The following is a 19764-nucleotide window of genomic DNA, read 5'->3' on the forward strand; positions in this document are numbered from 1 at the left end:
GATGATAATATAGCTTTAAGGGATCTGAGTTAATATAGCTTTAAAGGATCTATGGTAGCTTTAAAGCAGTGATTGGATTTTGCACGTATATTCTGGACATGTCCAATGCTATTTTCCAAAAGTCCTAAACTGTCCGACCAGGAGTATGCCCAATCGAACATCAAAACAAAGTATCTAGGGTAATATAGCTTTAAAGGATCGAAGGTGATATAGCTTTATAGAAACTAAGGTGATGTAGCTTTATAGGATCTATGGTAATATAGCTTTAAAGGATCTAGGGTAATATAGCTTTAAAGGATCAAAGGTGATATAGCTTTAAAGGATCGAGGGTGATATAGCTTTAAAGGGTCTAAGGTGATATAGCCTTATAGGATCTAGGGTAATATAGCTTTAAAATATATACGGTAATATAGCTTTATAGGATCTAAGGTAATATGGCTTTAAAATATCTAAGGTAATATAGCTTTAAATCATCTAAGGTAATATAGCTTTAAAATATATATGGTAATATATCTTTAAATGATCTAAGGTAATATAGCTTTAAAGGATCTAAGAATATAGCTTTAAAGGGTCTTAGGCTATATAGCTTTATAGGATCTAAGGTGATATAGCTTTAAAGTATCTAAGGTAATATAGCTTTAAAATTAAAGGATCTAAGGTAATATAGCTTTAAAATTAAAGTATCTAAGGTATTATAGCTAAAGAAATTACCGATGTTAAAGGATGTAAGGTAATATAACTTTAAAGTATGTAAGGTAATATAACTTTAAAGTATTAAGGTAATATAACTTTAAAGTATTAGGGTAATATAGCTTTAGAGGAAATAAACAATCCAGCTTTAAAGCAGTAATGGCACACTGATTAGCGGTGAATATTCGCTAGGCCACTACAAAAACTGATAAGGATGACATCGATGCGACTTAATGAGCCAAAAATATTAACGTTTTTCCAAAACATTTTTTATATATATTAGAAAAATAAATAAAGAAGTTTTACGTAGTTGTAGGTAAAAATTATTTCCTATTTAGTGTAAATGGGTATTAAAATGTGTAAAAGGCAGCATTCTGCCCGATTCAGTAATGTCTTATGTAAACAATGCACGCGCCATTGAGCCAATGATTGACGTCGCGTGATGTGACGTCACGTGGTGAAGGCAGCCATCTTTTACAGAGATACATTGTATTAGAAGACCTTCGTAATTCTCTGTGAAACAGATTGTTGTAATGGTTGTTCGCGTTGGATAGATCCACTACTATATTCGTTATACAACCCCTATCGTACTCGACCGGAAATGAACTTGGGAAAGAAGAAAGACTTGTTTTCCCTTTGTAATTTTCCGGTATAGGCCTATTAAAACAGGTTTTGAACCTCATCAAAGAACAACTTAGAAGACAACGGATCATTTACTGTAGCATAACTTTACAAACAAAATAATGGTGAGTATTACTGTTACTATTCAAGCCATATGGCGTGTAATCGAACCGTCAGGTATGGGCTGATTTATATTTAGGTCTCGTTTAGAAATGGTTTCACTACTGATGTCTTACGTCTTACTCCAGCCACAGTAGTGGACCGTCCTAAGGGCTTTCTTTGCCCAAGTTTTGTAGTCCTTTGACTACAAAAAAATTACTCATTACTGGCCTATAACTCCCTTAATTTCCAAATACACTGACCCCAAACTGTTCTGCACATAGCTTAACATATAATAAACCGATTCCCATTGAAATAAAGGTGAAACCTTACCGCATAATTATATGATTTGATTTAACCCAACTGCAATGCGAAATTTTTGTACAGTTAAAATGGTGGCCGTACCAGAATCATCACGTGATATTATATCACTCGAAAATACAGAAAAACTGTTCGGTATGATAAGATTAGTATTCCTGTGGCCCACTCATCACTATTTGTAACATAATCACTTATTTCCATGCAAACTATGATGATATGTGTTGAAAATTTTGTAACTGAACCTAATTTTCTATGTGGAAAGTGTCGAATAGTGTATCAATTGCAGCCGTAGATAAGAATTATTATTATACACCCTCAAGTTTACTAAATGTTATTGTGCTTGATAACGATAAGAGAATACTTATCGAAACGTCGTGCTTGTGTATAATAAACCAGTGATTGTTGTCCCATATAACTGTATAGTTTTGTTATGTTTCCAATTGCTAAATGCCACTAAAGGATTCTAACCATTACTATATACTTTATTTACCCCAAGCAATAATAATCACAGCACTAGCATACTACTGGAATAACAAGTTTCCTGTCAAATTCAGCCAATCATGAGATGGATTTATACAATTGAAGTAAGGGGGTTATCTCCCTTTTTGAAAGTAAAACTGGCATTGGCATAATTATGAACATTTACCGTGAGAAATATCCTTCCGTGGAGAAAGGTCGCGAATCCATGAGTCTCACAGAAAACACTGGTTAGTTGATACGTCTGTGTGCTTGGCGTTTAGGAATTAAATTAGTTTGAATTAATATTATAAAATTATTTTATTAAAATGAAATTGCTGATCTTTTTTTAGCTGAAAAGTAGCCGGAAATTTTTCTAATGTGAATGACGAAATTTGCCGGTTGCCGGTTTCTAATGACATCCTTGATATTGACCTTTTACCTCTGGATGCACTGTTCTTAAGTCACGATTGTCTGTGTTGTAATTAAACATGTAATTAATTCAATATATCCTTTACAAGCTGCACATGATCTGTGTGCAACACTCGGCAGGACTTCACCTTGTTTGTTAGTCCATTGTTAGTCTGTCCAATGCTTGTATGTAAAACCCACATATATTGTCTCGGTTTCTATGTTCATACCATTTGCACATTGGTTAACGCACCTGTTACATCAACGTAAATTGAATGACTGTACATGTTTGTTCTTGTACGTATGTCCTTGTACGTATGTTAAATATACATCATCCGCCCCTAATTGGGCGACACTTTTTTGATTTTTCGTTTTACGGACCTGCCGACTGAAGCGTGAACCTCCCGATAAAAAAAATAAATATGTAACTTGAGAATTTAATATTATTTTATTTTCGACCCATACACGAAAAAAAATCTTTGGTTGTTGTCATATTTTTTTTATTGATGTTTATCAATTTTCATTTTGATGAACCCTTCATTGGCTTCAATGTATACCGTATTTACTAGGAAACATCGCGTGCTGTGCAATAAGACAACATGTGCGAGAGCGTTATTTCGCGAGAAATGACGCTGTCCCACGAGAACTGTCATTCAAAATAGCGGGATATCTGTGCCTCAACGTGGGGCAAGAAACGGGAATTAATCAAAGATCATTTGTGAAAATAAATTCAGCGGACACTATACCCACTTATATGGATATACTACTTCTGAATTTATTAACAAGCTACGTTTCAATACACATACAGGTATCGTTGTTAGGGCTGTGTCGATATATTGATACACCGATATGTATCGATACGTTTGAGCGATATTTATATCGATACGTAATATGGCCGTATCGTTGAAAAAATTATTCAGTTAAGAAAGACCATGAATTGAAACCTACGGATTCATTGTCAAGCTAAATGATTAATAAGAAAATATGGTACAATAACTAAATAAACAATGATTGGAAACCCTACTATGATTAGAAACCACAATCTACACTTAATTAATAACAATTAACACTTAAAAAGAAAGAAAACCATTCAGTGTTCACTAATTGTCTAGTAAATCCACCCAAAGATTTGGAAGATAATGTCCTGAGTCTCTGTTTAATTTTGGCTTATGTTTTTGAATTTCTAAAGCTTCTTGAAGAACTCTGTTTTTCAAAGAGACTCGGGAAATTAAAATATTTCATTAATTGTTGGGGCTACATTAGAAACTATTTTTATAATCTGTCAACACTTAACGCCTCTAATATTAAAGATTTAAATTACTTGTCAATTAAAATGGCTAGTTTGTGACACCTTATTTATACTGGTTAACAGTGATACATTACACTTAGAAGTAGTAAAGGTGAAATTTGTACGTTTACAGTATACTTTTCTCGCTTTTTAGTAAATTTCTATGAATATCGGTAAAATTCTAATTATTGCAACAAATCTAATACGAAGAGGCTAAAATCTGTAGGTACGATGTGTTAATTAACAGGGGTGAGAAATTGACTGAGTGGTGATATAATTATCGCTAGGGGTGAAAATCTCGGCGACGGTGCGTTTTCTGTACCGGTGTGTTAATTAACGAACGGGTTAAAAACGACTGACACGGTGTGTATTCTTTGTTTGGTGAGTTTTCTCGAAAGCGTGTTATAACTGCACCAAAGGTGTTATATCAAGGACCAACAGGCTTTATCTGACGCGTAGGTGTTAAATCCAATTTACCGTGCGATTTCTTGTTCAACCGCATGTTTTACGGCAGATTGGTCTTTGTTAAGTGTAGGTCTTTATAAATGGATTTATACGTGCTGTAGTTACATTTGTTCGTTCTTATACTTATTTCATTTCTTGGTGAATACTACGTGTTTTATATACTTCGTACCAAAGTCGGGCTGCAATTATTTAAATATTTGTCTTTTTTGTGGGTTTAATTTGTTTATATATTATCGTGCGTACCACTGAAGTATAAATGCACGTTATTTACCGATAACCGGACCAGCCTCCATTGATATCAGACTAACGAATCTGTTTCGAAAAGCAAGTTTACAAATATAAAATCAAGCAATTGATGAAAAACTATTGGTTTCGTCATTTCTATATTTACTGCACGTGTGGGCGTTTTAATGCATAAATGTATTGTTTCTTACCTGGGTTGTAAAAAGGACTATCCAAGAAAAATTTAATTTCCACATATATAACAAATGATAATTCACATATCAAATAACACTAATGCAAATAGGGACATGCGCCGGCGGTGATATTGTCCATTGACCTTTGACTTAATTAGGAAAATAGAGGCTTTACAAGAACAGCTAAATTTAAACACTTGTTAATATTTCTATTGTTTACGATTGTATGAAATAGCTTTATTATTTTTCTCCCGGTACTAATAAACTACGGGTCGAGTGGATCCAATTTTTATTATGTGATTTATCAACGTGATGACAGATCGAGAGCACGGGCTCCATGTGTCTATTTATAAAAGCATGCAATCACCTTTGGGAATCAGCTTCCAGTCTAAGATTTAAAATGGTACCCTGTGTCTGTGGATGAAATAAGAGTACTGGTCAAAAGATTCATTTTTGGGGGCAGTATGAAATTTCCAAATACATGGTCAGAGATCGTTTCAATAACAAATGAAATGAAATGAAATGGGGTTTAACGTTCTACTGTTCTGCTCCGACTGGGCTAATGAAGACGGGCATACGCCATACAATATGCTATGAGGAAAATTTTGCCCGGTCAACGGCACTACGGCCTACTCTTATATCGAATTCCAACTGCCAAGGGATCTTTTACATGCACGCCAATATGTACACGGGACCTCGGTTTTTCATCCCATCCGAACGACTAGACCACTGTCCTTGTCAGGTCCTCCGTCCTGCATCACTGACAAGGGGAAATCACGCGGAAAATCTGGATGAACTTTCTCGGCCAATGCAGGGATCGAACACCCGACCTCCAGGCTAGCGAGCCAGCGTCTTACCCACTTAGCCATGTGATGCCCCGGTTTCATAAAGATCACAGATCACACAATATTTGCATGTCATTGACAATGTAACCAATCCCGAAAAAGGCCACCCTGACCATGACCAGTTACATCATACTAGACCATTGATTGACATGATATCCAAAAATTGCTTGAGTATAATTGTCATCAAAATACTTCAATTGATGAGGCAATGATTGCCTTTCGCGGCAGAATAGGTTTTAGACAATACATGCCCGCAAAACCCATCAAGTATGGCATCAAACCCTGGATGAGAGCTGATCCATTCAATGGATACGTGAATGAATTTCAAATTTATGCCGGTAAAGAAGAGGAAACAGCAGAAGTCGGCCTTACAAAAAAATTTAACACAGAACATTAAAAACAGGGGAATGATCGTCAATACTGACAATTTTTATACAAGTCCAGCCCTTTTCAAGAAACTGTTAGAAGATTGAATAAAAGCACGGGGCACATGCCGTATGAACAGGAAAAACTGGCCAGCAGAGCTCACCAAAAAAACAGTAAAAAAACAAGGAGGAAGTGTAATTGTCCAAGATGGTCAGATGACAGCAAGAGAATGGGAAGACAAAAGGGTTGTGCCTTTTATTTCGACAGCTGACGACCCGACACATAACTAGTGCGAAGTAAATTCCCTATTTAAAAAATTTTCAAGTCTAAATGTTTTTTTGGGTTTTTTAAGTACTGTTATTGATATATTTTTTTATATTCTTCTTCTTTTATGCTATTCTAACCTGCTAATTTCTTGTATAAAATGCCTTTTTTTTTTTTTTTTTTTTTTTTTTTTTTTTAATTAAGCTCAACAGACAATTAAATGTGATTTTTATTGCTGTAAATCAAATTTGACCTGATTAAATTTCATATCATTCTATAGTGCAACATATCCTCTACATTTTTATAAAAAAGTATTGTTTTGTATAAAGAATAGTTTTTTTTAGTTATTTGCAATTGTGACGAGGGTATAAAGATTAACAATAATCCACTAATTAGCTTAGGAAGTGGAGCCTGCTGAGTTAATGAGCACTAGGATTAGGAGGCTAACTTCTTAATTGACTCTAGGGTTAAACGGATTTAAAAAAATAAATATGTTTATTATTTCTTTTGTATGTTGAAATTTAAAATGTGATCAAAATAACTAAAAGAATACTAATGGATATTTTTATAGTCCACATTCATAATGTGGACGTATTATGCCGTCGCCCCTCTGTGTGTGTGTCTGTGGGTCGCCTACAGGGTGCAATTCTTACTTGATTTTCTTCAAACTTTGTATACTTATTCCTTATACCCAAAGGGCGGCAATTATTGATATTGTCATTTCAATAACAGGATGGTACCTATTTATATTGTTTCCATATCCAACCCCCACAGGTAGAGTCTCGCCATTTTTTTGTATTTTTCGTATACAGGCTGCAATTCTGAATGGATCATCTTGGAACTTTGCATATTTATTCCTTATACCATGAAGACAGCAACTATTTATTTTGATGCTTGCCCCAACGCCTAGCCTTCTTTGCCTCTGATCATATTACAGCCATTTCATATTTCATTCTCTTCATTTTAAAAAGTACCATATCAATCAAAGCTGGAATGTGGACGTATCTTGCAGCGTTTTGTAAAAAAAAAAATGATTATAAAATTAAAGAGAAACTTATCAGAATTGTTTTTTTAACCAAGAGTAAGCACACTCAATTGGTTTTAGACATTTGATGTACTTTTCAGCCAACTTACGAGTCAAGTAAATATCCTATACATAGATTACCATGGATCTCTAACGTTTGTGGAAATCATAACTAATAACATTTACATGTGAAGATTATATTACAGGCAACTAATGATGTTACAGGATACTAATGATGTTGAGGGGTTGGATGGCTGAATGGTTAGCGTGCGCGCGCTGTATCATAAAGTCTGTCATTGAGTCGACTGGCGTGGTTTCGAATCCCCAGTTGTACGTGGCAAGGAGTAGGGTCGCCTGTCCAACCTCGTGGGTTTTCTCTGGGTCCTCCGCTTTCCTCCCACTGCTAAAGACCCCTACGCGCAAGCAAATTATGTAAATAAAATTAAACCATATGTAAGTCCCGAAATGACCTAGTTTGTGTCGAGTGGACGTTAAACCCCATTTCTCTCTCTCTCTCTCACTAATGATGTTATAACTTTTATATTTTACATGAAATTAATGGTGTTATAACATTTATATATTGCAGGAAACTAATGATGATATAACTTTTCATCAATGTACAATATGTGACGAAATGTTTCAACAACTTGATGATTTAAAAAGCCACTACAATGTACATGTTAAAAAAGAGAAAATTGAAGTTGTAGATGAATATTGTCATGTTAAAGAAAAGAATACTGATGATGTAGATGAATATTGTCATGTTAAAGATGAGAAAACTGATGATGTTAAAACTTTCCATCAGTGTGTTGTGTGTGATGAGATTTTTCAACAACATGATGATTTAAGAAAACACAATAAAATACATGTTAAAGAAGAGGAAACTGATGATGTAGATGAATATTGTCATGTTAAAGAAGAGAAAACTGATGATGTAGATGAATATTGTCATGTTAAAGAAGAGAAAACTGATGATATTGAAACTGTTTATCAGTGTAATTTATGTGATGAAGAATTTAAATTAGAAACTGATTTAGGAAAACACTGTGATATACATGTTAAAGAAGAGAAAGGACCTAATAAATGTGATGTTTGTGGTAAATCCTTCACTTTAAACAGTGATCTAAAGATTCACAAGAAAACTCATACTATTGACAAACCTTATAAATGTGATTATTGTAGTAAATCGTTTAGCCAGAAAAGATATTTACAGGAACACACCAGAATTCACACAGGTGAAAAACCTTATAATTGTGATGTTTGTAGTAAATCATTTAATCAGAAAGGTCATCTGCAGACCCATTTGAGAATTCATACTGGTGAAAAACCTTATAATTGTGGTGTTTGTAGTAAATCATTTCCTAGAATTCATGACTTACAAAAACACATTAGAACTCATACCGGCGAGAGACCTTATAATTGTGATGTTTGTGGTAAATCATTTACCAGTAGTGGTAATCAACAGAAACACATGAGAATTCACACTGGTAAAAAACCCTATAAATGTAATGTTTGTAGTAAATCATTTTCTCAGACTGGTCATCTACATGAACACATGAGAACGCATACAGGTGAAAAAACTCATAAATGTGATGTTTGTAGTAAATCATTTTTTCAGAAAGGGAATCTTCAGAAACATGTCAAAACTCATACTGTAGAAAGACGATATAATTGTGATGTTTGTAGTAAATCATTTTCTAGAGTTCATAACTTTTCTAGACACATGAGAACACATATTGGCGAGAAATCATGTTTGTAGTAAATCTTTTACTACCTGTACTAGTCTACAGGTACACATCAAACTTCATACAGGTAAAAAACCTTATACCTGTGATGTTTGTGATAACTTTTATTAGAAAGACCTAATAAATGTGATGTTTAGCCAGCGTGGCTCCCAAATCATTTACTACCGTTTAGTATAGGGCTCCGTATTTCAGGGGGATCACATGGCTATGTGGGTAACACGCTGGCTCGTTAGCCTGGAGGTCGGGTGTTTGATCCCTACATTGCTGAGAAAGTTCATCCAGATTTTCCGGCGTGATTTCCCCTTGTCAGTGATGCAGGTTGGAGGGTCTGACAAGGACAGCTGTCTAGTCGTTCAGATGGGACGAAAAACCGAGGTCCCTTGTACACATTGAAGTGCATGTAAAAGATCCCTTGACAGTTGGAATTCGATATAAGAGTAGGCCGTAGCGCCGCTGCCCAGGCCAAATTTCCCTCGTAGCACACTGTATGACATATGCCTGTCTTCATTAGCCCAGTTTAGGAGCAGAACAGTAGGACGTTAAATCCCATTTCATTTCATTTCCCGGATTTCAGTTTGGTAATTTTAGACAGTTCATTCCATTGATAATATATTCAGGAATTGTTGTTATAGTTTTCTGTATAAATTAGCCTCATAATTTTTGTATTACTGTATTAGCTTGATAACGTTGAGAGAATACTCTTCGAAACGTTGCCCAAATAAATAAGTAGCTGTTTTTCCATAAGTATGTGTTATAGTTTTATTGCACTATCCAGTTACTAAATGCCTCTCAAAGATTATGATAATATTGTTCTCAATGTTTTAGATATGATCTGATCATTTTGAGGGCTCAGACAGCAATATCAAAATAGCAATAGTACCATGCAAAAAGGGAATCACCTCGTTCACAGAACTCATCTTAACCTCTCTAATGCCATTTCTTCTGAATGAGCTTACTATTGAATCGCAGTCGTTTTACATGTAATTTGTTGTTGTTGCCACAGTGGCTAAATGGGTTTGACGCTGGCTCGCCAGCCTGGAAGTCGTCGGTTCGTTCCCAGTGATGACCGAAAATGTTCATCAGGATTTTCCGACGTGGTTTCCCCTGGTCGGTGGTGCAGGATGGAGGGCCAGACAAGGACAGCTGTCTAGTCGTTTGGATGGGATGAAAAAACAAGGTCCCATGTGCACATTGGCATGCACATAAAAGATCCCTCGACAGTTGGAATTCGATATAGGGTAGGCTGTAGTGCCGCTGTCCAGGCAAAATTTCCCTCATAGTAGACTGTACGACGTATGCCCAGCTTCATTAGCTTAGTTCGGAGCAGCACAGTAGGACGTTAAACCCCATTTCATTTCATTTCGTTTCTAAGTCCATTTCTGCTACGTAGGCTATTAGCTTGTAGCACATCCCTGAAAGCCGGTACCGTGTCGTACCCATTTGGTATATTATCCAACAATGAAAATTCCTCATCCGAGATGACCACTGAGCTGATATCGATTGAAGACAAAGAGGGCGTAACGGCGTTGGGCTTGCCCCAATAAACGTGGCAAGAAATTGACACGCACCTATCATGCTTCTGCCACGGCCAACCAAGTGCTTGCTACACCAGTCAAGATCATACTACCCTCATGGCCAAGCTCTAGCTATGCGCAACGCGTTCCCATCTTGCCGTTAGCAGTCAGATCGGGATATTCTCACAACACTCCCATGACGTGCCTACCAGTCGTAAGACGCTCGCTCGCCACGTCTATGACATCCCCATTAACTTTCACTTTCAAAGCAGAGAGAAAAATCGAGGTCCCGTGTACACATTGGCGTGCACGTAAAAGATCCCTTGACAGTTGGAATTCGATATAAGAGTAGGCTGTAGTGCCGCTGTCCGGGCAAAATTTCCCTCATAGCACACTGTATGGCGTATGCCCGTCTTCATTAGCCCAGTTCGGAGCAAAACAGTAGGACGTTAAACCCCATTTCATTTCATTTCATTTCATTTCATTTCAAAGCAGAGAACAATCAAAAATCAAACAATCAAGAATAATTTTTAGGTTTTTTTTTATGTTTCCTCTTTGGACACTAAGTTGGAGCTGATGGACGATGTTCAGTATATATAAAGGTTGTAACAGCCTAGCAAGCATGTGGCCAAGAGCTTCGTTCCGGCCTGGCCACAACCTGGTTGATGGTAGTGGGGACGCGGCTGTAAATGAAATACTTGCTAAGAAGCCCCTACTGACAACCTATAAGGCCATCAACAGAACTGCACCTCAATACCTTTATGACTTAACAACTCCACATAGACCAGCCAAAACCAGCCAAGGCTCCATCAACATGGAACCAATCTTGAAATGACAAAGAGATTATTTGTATTATTATTAAAGGATCTAAGGTAATATGACTTTAAATGATCTAAGCTTTAAAGTATAGGTTAATGTAGCTTTAAAGGATCTAAGGTAATACAGCTTTAAAAAATCTAAAGTAATACAGCTTTATGATCTTAGGTAATATAGCATTAAAAGATCTACAGAATATAATCAAGGTAATATAACTTTAAAGTGGCTATGGTAATATGGCTTTAAAGGATCTAGGGTAATATAGCTTTAAATGATCTGGGGCAATATAGAGCGAAGCTCTTTTCCGGTAACACAGGAGCGTAATTGAAAATGTCACCCACAGACTGTTGATTAAAAAAAAATTCAGCCGGAACCGGATACACTGGACAAAAATAAAAAATAGCAATGCGCATGCCAGTTTACCAAATCTCGCCCAAGCGAGATTACGCGACTCATAGAAATATTTTTATGACGTGTTTAATCAATGACGTCACATATTTCTGACGTCAATGAAAATAATTAAATTACGCCTTGCGTGGATCGTTTGTGAGTTGTTCGCGTTGTATAGATCCGTGACTTTATTCGTTATACAACCCGTACTCTACCGGAAGTGAACTTGGGAAGGAAGGAGAACAAGTTTTTCTCTTTGTTACATTCGGTTATTTGTTGAAGCAGAGTTTGAATCTCACAGAAGGACAGCTAACAAGACAACCGATCATTTACTGTAGCAGAAATTTATAAATAAAATAATGGCGAGTATTACAGTTACTATTCAAGTCACATGCCGGGTAAATGAACCGTATGACCCAGGTTACTACTGTCTGAACCGTCGTAAATTTTAAATAGGGGTTTCAGGTCACGTGACTTTAGCGTGAAATCGGGACAGCCAGCGTCTGAAATATAGCCCACTTCAATCTACAATTCTGAATTACTATTTTATGTAAATGCATTACTAGCAATTGTATTGCAATAGTTTAATATCAATCTCCATATCTGCAAAGATTCAGGCTAAAAAATTATCGAAATGTAAGCGAAATTACCGTTTGTTTACATGAGACGCTCGCGGGAAAATACCGCTCTGACGTCACACGGCCTGAGATTTTCCATTGCTACGACTCACTTCATTGGTGAATCCGCACCTTAGTTACGGGGGGATTTTGATATAGAGCCAATCAAACAATAGATAACATTTTTGTGGTTGCTACATTTTTGTGGTTATTATGCTTGTTGATACCACGTGATCGGACAATGAGACCCGTAGAAAATGGGATTTATCTGTTTTGATGACTGAAAATTGCCAAATTTCGACTAAATATAAAAAAACTTTCTTGAGGTATCATCCAGATTATAAATATATGACATATTATCATTCAAATTATTACGATTTTAATAAATCTTAGCTGACAATAACGTGCGGGTTTCGGTTTGAAAATTGATACTAACGATTCTGAAGGGAAAATACCGCTTATGACTTCACTCAAATATGACTGAAAAGCACTTATTTTGGTGCCATGCCACGCATTGACTGGTATAGAGCATTTTGGTTATATTATTGACGTCGATCTCGAATTTTAAAATTCCATAACTTTGGATCTAATAAGAATATTTTGATGAAATAAAAAAATCTGGGTAGCATTTTATGTATATTTTCACAAAATATTTTTAAAAAAATTTGTTCTGTCATTTGAAACTTTGACCTGAAACCCCTATTTTAAATGGATTTCTTCGATTATGAACAAACAACTTAAAGTAGCTAAGTCTCTAACTCAATATCTTACACGTTGTAAATACGAATTATTTGTCAATTCAAATCAACATTGATGTTGTGATCTTACCAGGAAAAGGCAGGCTTCTGATATTCAATATTTAAAGGAGCTAAATCGCTAATATTTGGGACCTAGAAATGTACCCAAATGGGTCGCAACGCCTATAATAATGTAATCTGATTGTATACGAACTGATTTACATTCAATTGTTTCCGTTTTGACTCTCATTTCAAAACAGTTAGATCCAGCGAAATACGGCATAAGTCTCAACCGAATAGAAATTTCTAGCGTCTGGTTATTCCAGTCTATTGTGCATGCTGTATGACATGAGTTGTGAAATATGTCTAGCGTCGCTCTTTCTGGTCACTTGTTTCAAATGATGATGAAACGCACTATGGTACACGATTCGTGTACCAATGGTAAAATGTTTATTTTGTCTTAAATATTGGATATCAGAAGCCTACCTTTTCCCGGTAAGATTACAGCATCAATGTTGATTTGAACTGACAAATAATTCGTGTTTTCAACGTGTAAGACTTTGTATGAGTTAGAGACTTAGCTACTTTAAGACAAAATAAACATTTTACCATTGGTACACGAATCGTGTACCATAGTGCGTTTTAGGGTCATTTGCAACAAATGACCAGAAAGAACGAGGCTAGACATATTCCACAACTCCTGTCACACGGCATGCACAATAGACTGGAATAACCAGACGCTAGAAATTGCTATAGGGTTGAGACACATGCCGTATTTCGCTGAACATAACTGATTTGAAATTAGAGTCAAAACGGAAACAATTGAATGTAAATCAGTTTATATACAATCAGTTTACATTATTATATGCGTTGCGACTCATTTGGGTCAATTTCTAGGTTCCAAATATTAGCGATTTAACCCCTTTAAAGGGACAATAATACTCTTGCTGGCTTGACAGCTCCCGAAAATAAAAAATAGCCTTATTCTAAGTACCCGTTGTGTAAATTATCCATTAAATCCTATTTTACTTGTCTAGAGGGTTCAAAAATATTTTTTAAATCCAAGTCACATTTGAAAAGCTTTACGTCAGGCTTTTCAAATCATTTAGTTGAATTTTTCCATTTTTTTAAATTGAATATCATCAATTAATTGGAATATTGTAAAAAAGTACAATTTGTTGACCAGAATAAAGATTGGGACATATTATTCAGTTACAACAAGAGTGGTATTGAGCCTTTAAGGCCATTTGGGTCAATTTCTAGGTCCCAAATATTAGCGATTTAGCTCTTAAAGCCACCTAAAAAATGTGGGAGGGAGGGAGGTTTTTATTTTTATTTTTTAATGAATATACAGAATAAGCAATATACTTCAGGAATATTAACCTTTTATTTCATGTCAAAACACAACTCATCTGCATGATCGTCATTTGAATTGTTCAGATTAATTATTTAAACTTTAGATATTCCGACTTGGATTCAATATCAGATAATATAAAGAGAATTATAACTGAACACTTAGGCCTATAGATGTTGCCATGCCGACTGGTTTAATGATGCATGATATCAAATGTTGCAAAATTTTCAGTTCATATCATGTCTTTGGACTGATATTCTTTTTAGACATTCAACTTTCATAATATTGTATTTTGCGAATAGAAAGACCAGAAGAGCCCGTAAAAAAAACAAAGAAAAAACCCCCAAAAAACATTTTGCATAACGACTTACGATCTCTAATAATCGGTCGATTTGGTCATTCATGCCCCCTCTCCTCCCCCCCCCCCCCACGGCCATTCCGAAAATCTTTTGTTACATTTATTCGAGAGACTGTTCCATATAATTCAGAATCAGCAAGGCGTATTCCCATCTTAACATATAGTTCCAGGTTGTGTTGTATTCAAAATATTGTATGTGCTGTACGCGTGCAAATGAAAATTTCGGCCATTGCTGCGATTAACAGGTCACAATTTGTTAAAATGTCATTCAGTCCTACACATTTTAAGAGTATTGGAAAACGTGTCAATAATTATATCCGCTTCATTAACTCTTGCGCTTAGGAATTTCGTTGCCTGGCTTCATTTTTGAACTTTTACCATTGGTTTTAAACATCGTAAGACGGTAAATTTTGAAAATAAATTTTTTTTAAAAAATCTGGTTGGGTAGAATTTACTGGGCGTGTGGGGACGATCACCAACTAACTTTTGTTGTTATAAACTTACCTGTGTGTTTGAAATTACCTCATGTTAAATAAAATCCATTGTACAACTAAATATCCCAGAGAATAAAAAAAAAGTTCTCTCTTGTAAAATTGAACTCATCACGAACACGAACTTCGACATTGATAAATACAAAAATGGAAGCTAATTACGTCACTTATCGGGATAGATCATTTCGTATAAGGGGGTCAAACCAAGGCTTGTCTATCATAACGGTGTTTGGCTCTTTTACGACAATTCAAATTTTGTGTATGAATAAGCTATTGCTCTCAGACCCAGTAATGAGTTTGGGTCTTTACAAACATAAATACGCCTGTAGACCGTTATTTTGTTTCCGTCTTGTATTAATTATTTGGTTAGAAAGTTGGGTGGGATTATTTCTTTTGAACACAGGTTCAGAACAAAAAGAACGACATTCGTTTTACGGGCCTTGAATCTCATCCTTGAATATCTTTAATATTTCCTGATGAACTTAAGCAGTCTTGTCAATTAACCTCGGCAATCTACTGTAGCTGAGATAAATCCGTAAATGTCGATGTATCTTACATTTGCCTAGGCAAAATTAACAGCCTCGGCCTTTGAATCATTGAATAGGTATATATTGTTATTTTGTTTTTTATACATACATGTACCAAAAATTATTATCAACAACAAATCATACCGCACATCGGTTTAATTATCGGCAGATAGTTCCATGTCTTTCTATTTCTCTTCGAATATTATTTACGGTGTGTAAGAACTGTTCAAGATTTTATAATCGTGCGTCTCGGTAAAACAATTAATTTCCGAAATTCACGGCTTTGTTTTGAAATTTGGTGGGGTTGGATGGTCGAATAATTAGCATGTGTGTGCTGTATCATAAGGCCTGTCATTGAGTCAACTGGCATGGTTTCGAATCCCTGGTTGTACGTGACAAGGAGTAGGGTCGCCTGTCCCACTGCTAAAGACCCTTACGCGCAAGCGAATTATTGAAATAAAATTAAACCATATGTTAGTCCCGAAATGACATAGTTTGTGTCAAGTGGACGTTAAACCCCATTTCTCTCTCTCGGTTTGAAATTCACAGGGCAATGTATCCATACGATTGTACTCTCAGTTATTACCTATATATTTTGAAATCCATGGAGAATGGAATTTTCTGATGGCATTTCGTAAATCGCGATCATGTCTCAGCCAATGAACGATTTGAATTCTATTACTGTAAAAGGTACCCTGCCATATGAGTTATTGTATGCTACACAGATACAGTGAAAATGGTTAAATTTAGTGCAAAACTTGCACAAGTTTTTGCCACTGTCTGCATACACAAGACCCAATAATACCCACAATCTGCGATGCCTCTTTTGATGCGTGATTTTTTGTTTTAAATACATTTTTATAAAGATGATAAACGATGTTTAGACATCCAGAACTGTTCTTATCAACAATGTTTCGATTTTAGTATCTGTCGAATAAACCAAAAAAAGTAATTTAATCCGGAATTTTATTGACATGAACAGTCTGAACGTGAATTAAATAGGGAAATTATTGAGAAGCTGGATTTTGAAAATGGATTAATAACCACAGAGCATTGGGATTAGACCCGCGTTATGAAATATGATCAATTAGAATTATGAAATAAAGTGTGTTTATTTATGAATGTTAGCCACAAAGTTGCCTATAATTGGCAGGGATGTAGGGCCTAATATAATCTATTAAAATATATATAATATACAGGGCATTTACAATTATGGGGTGATGATGACGTGAAAAGCAATATTATATTTACGAGTATTCGTGTAATCGGTGATATATTCATTGTGAATAAAATTTAGTAGACTGACAATCAATTGTTTCCAATTGTAATATATAACATTTATATATTACAGGAAACTAATGATGTTATAACTTTTATATATTACAGGAAACTAATGATGTTATAACTTTTATATATTACAGGAAACTAATGATGTTATAACTTTTATATATTATAGGAAACTAATGATGTTAAAACATTTCATCAATGTGTTGTATGTGATGAGATTTTCCAACAACATGATGATTTAGAAAAACACATTAAAATACATGTTAAAAAAGAGAAAACTGATGATGTAGATGAATATTGTGATGTTCATTTTAATGAAGAGAAAACTGATGATGTAGATGGATATTGCCATGTTAAAGAAGAGAAAACTGAAGATATTGACATTGTTTATCAGTGTAATTTATGTGATGAAGAATTTAAATTGGAAACTGATTTAGAGAAACACTGTGATATACATGTTAGTCAAGGGCAAACAGGTGAACGACCTTATAAGTGTGATGTTTGTGGTAAATCGTTTAGCCAGAGAAGATATCTTCAGAGACACATGAAAATTCATACAGGCGAAAAACCTTATAAGTGTGATGTTTGTAGTAAATCATTTAATCATAACAGTAATCTAAAGACACATATGAGAATTCATACAGGTGAACGACCTTATAATTGTGATGTTTGTAGTAAATCATTTTCTAGAGTTCATGACTTACAAATACACATGAGAATTCATACTGGTGAAAACCCTTATAAATGTGATGTTTGTGGTAAATCATTTACTTCTAGTAGAACTCAACACAGACACATGATAATTCATACGGGTGAACGACCTTTTAAGTGTGATGTTTGTGGTAAATCATTTTCTAGAGGTAATGACTTACGAGGACACATGAGAATTCATAGTGGAGAAAAATTTTATAAATGTGATTTTTGTAGTAAGTCATTCACATTTAATAGTAATTTACATCAACACATTAGAACTCATAGCGGTCAGAAACCATATAAATGTGATGTTTGTGATAAATCATATACCACAAGTAGTAGTCTACAGTCACACATAAGAAGTCATGCTGGTGACAAACATTATAAATGTGATGTTTGTTTTAAATCATTTACTAAAAATAGTCATCTAAAGACACACAGGAGAATTCATACAGGTGAAAAAACTTATAAATGTAATGTTTGTAGTAAATCATTTTTTCAGAAAGGGAATCTTCAGACACATGTCAAAACTCATACTGTAGAATGACGATATAATTGTGATGTTTGTAGTAAATCATTTTCTAGAGTTCATGAGTTTTCTAGAGTTCATGAGTTTTCTAGAGTTCATGAGTTTTCTAGAGTTCATGAGTTTTCGCGTTGGTAGTAAATCATTTTCTAGAGTTCATGAGTTTTCTAGAGTTCATGAGTTTTCTAGAGTTCATGAGTTTTCGAGTTCATGACTTTTCTAGAGTTCATGAGTTTTCTAGAGTTCATGAGTTTTCGAGTTCATAACTTTTCTAGACACATGAGAACACATACTGGGGAGAAATCATGTTTGTAGTAAATCATTTACTACCTGTACTAGTCTACAGGTACACATCAAAATTCATACAGGTAAATGTGATGTTTAGCCACCGTGGCTCCCAAATCATTTACTACCAGTACTATGGGGCTCTGTATTTCAGTTCGTTAGATGTTTCGTTCAATTGATAATATATTCAGGAATTGTTGTTATAGTTTTCTGTATAAATTAGCTTCATTATTTTTGCATTACTGTATTAGCTTGATAACGTTGAGAAAATACTCTTCGAAACGTCGCCCAAATAAATAAGTAGCTGTTTTTCCATAAATATGTGTTACAGTTTATTGCTCTATCCAGTTACTAAATGCCTCTAAAAGATTATGATAATATACTCTTCAAAAAAAGTAGAGGATATTCAGAAACGATAGAAAACTGCGGAAATGTACTGCTGTTTTTATTACAGGTAACCAGTGTATGTTGATAACAGGCCTAATTGCCTACACATGAACATAAACAGGTCATATGTGCGGATTATCTGATGGCCCCATTTCACTGGAAATGAGAGACACTGTCAAAAGTGAAAATGGATGTTTTTGATTTTTGTCTTAATAATGAGTAATTGCTCCACCAATCCTCAGACATTTAGCAATTCGTCATGGCATGCTCCTAATCAACCGTCCAATCACGATTTCGGCAATCTGACCCACTCCCCTTGATGTCGACGAACACGTCTTCCGATCAAATTATACGTAACACACTAAAGCAAAGATACTCTAAACAGTAAATCTTATGCAAGAACTGATAGGATAGCAAACATGGATAGGATAAACCAGCAAGCGGCAGTTTTCATCAACCCTTCCTTGAAGTGTCAAATTTGACATTGAACCCCTCCCACATGTATGGCGCTATTGCGTGTCGCATGTGCAGCTCTGTGGTTCTGTTGGGGCGATAACATCTTCATCTGTGAACATACTCTCAAAGCATGTGAAGTGTCCATGACTATTTATCATATCACAACCTGCATAGGTATTTGCATTTCAATATCCCCGACTATTTTTTTGGAAGAGTATATATTATTCTCTATGTTTTACATATGATTTTATCAGTTGAGGGCTGAGAGAGAGAGAGAGAGAGAGAGAGAGATCAACGTCCACTCGACACAACTTA

At 35.3% G+C, this 19764-nt stretch overlaps 2 protein-coding genes across 2 annotated transcripts; both read left to right on the forward strand.

Annotated features, from left to right (window-relative positions):
- Nucleotides 1-1278: 1278 nt before the first annotated feature.
- LOC126818284 (zinc finger protein 501) lies at nucleotides 1279-9738 on the forward strand. The gene is made up of 2 exons (XM_050545611.2): nucleotides 1279-1436; nucleotides 7853-9738. Exons 1-2 carry the CDS (start codon nucleotides 1434-1436, stop codon nucleotides 9023-9025), a joined length of 1176 nt encoding a protein of 391 aa, XP_050401568.1. The 5' UTR covers nucleotides 1279-1433; the 3' UTR covers nucleotides 9026-9738.
- Nucleotides 9739-11577: 1839 nt separating this feature from the next.
- Nucleotides 11578-18907, forward strand: LOC126830446 (zinc finger protein 239-like). The gene is made up of 2 exons (XM_056101080.1): nucleotides 11578-11597; nucleotides 17277-18907. Exons 1-2 carry the CDS (start codon nucleotides 11578-11580, stop codon nucleotides 18340-18342), a joined length of 1086 nt encoding a protein of 361 aa, XP_055957055.1. The 3' UTR covers nucleotides 18343-18907.
- The last annotated feature ends 857 nt before the right edge of the window (nucleotides 18908-19764 follow it).

Source organism: Patella vulgata, chromosome 1 (genome assembly GCF_932274485.2).
Source record: "Patella vulgata chromosome 1, xgPatVulg1.2, whole genome shotgun sequence".
NCBI lineage: Eukaryota > Metazoa > Mollusca > Gastropoda > Patellidae > Patella > Patella vulgata.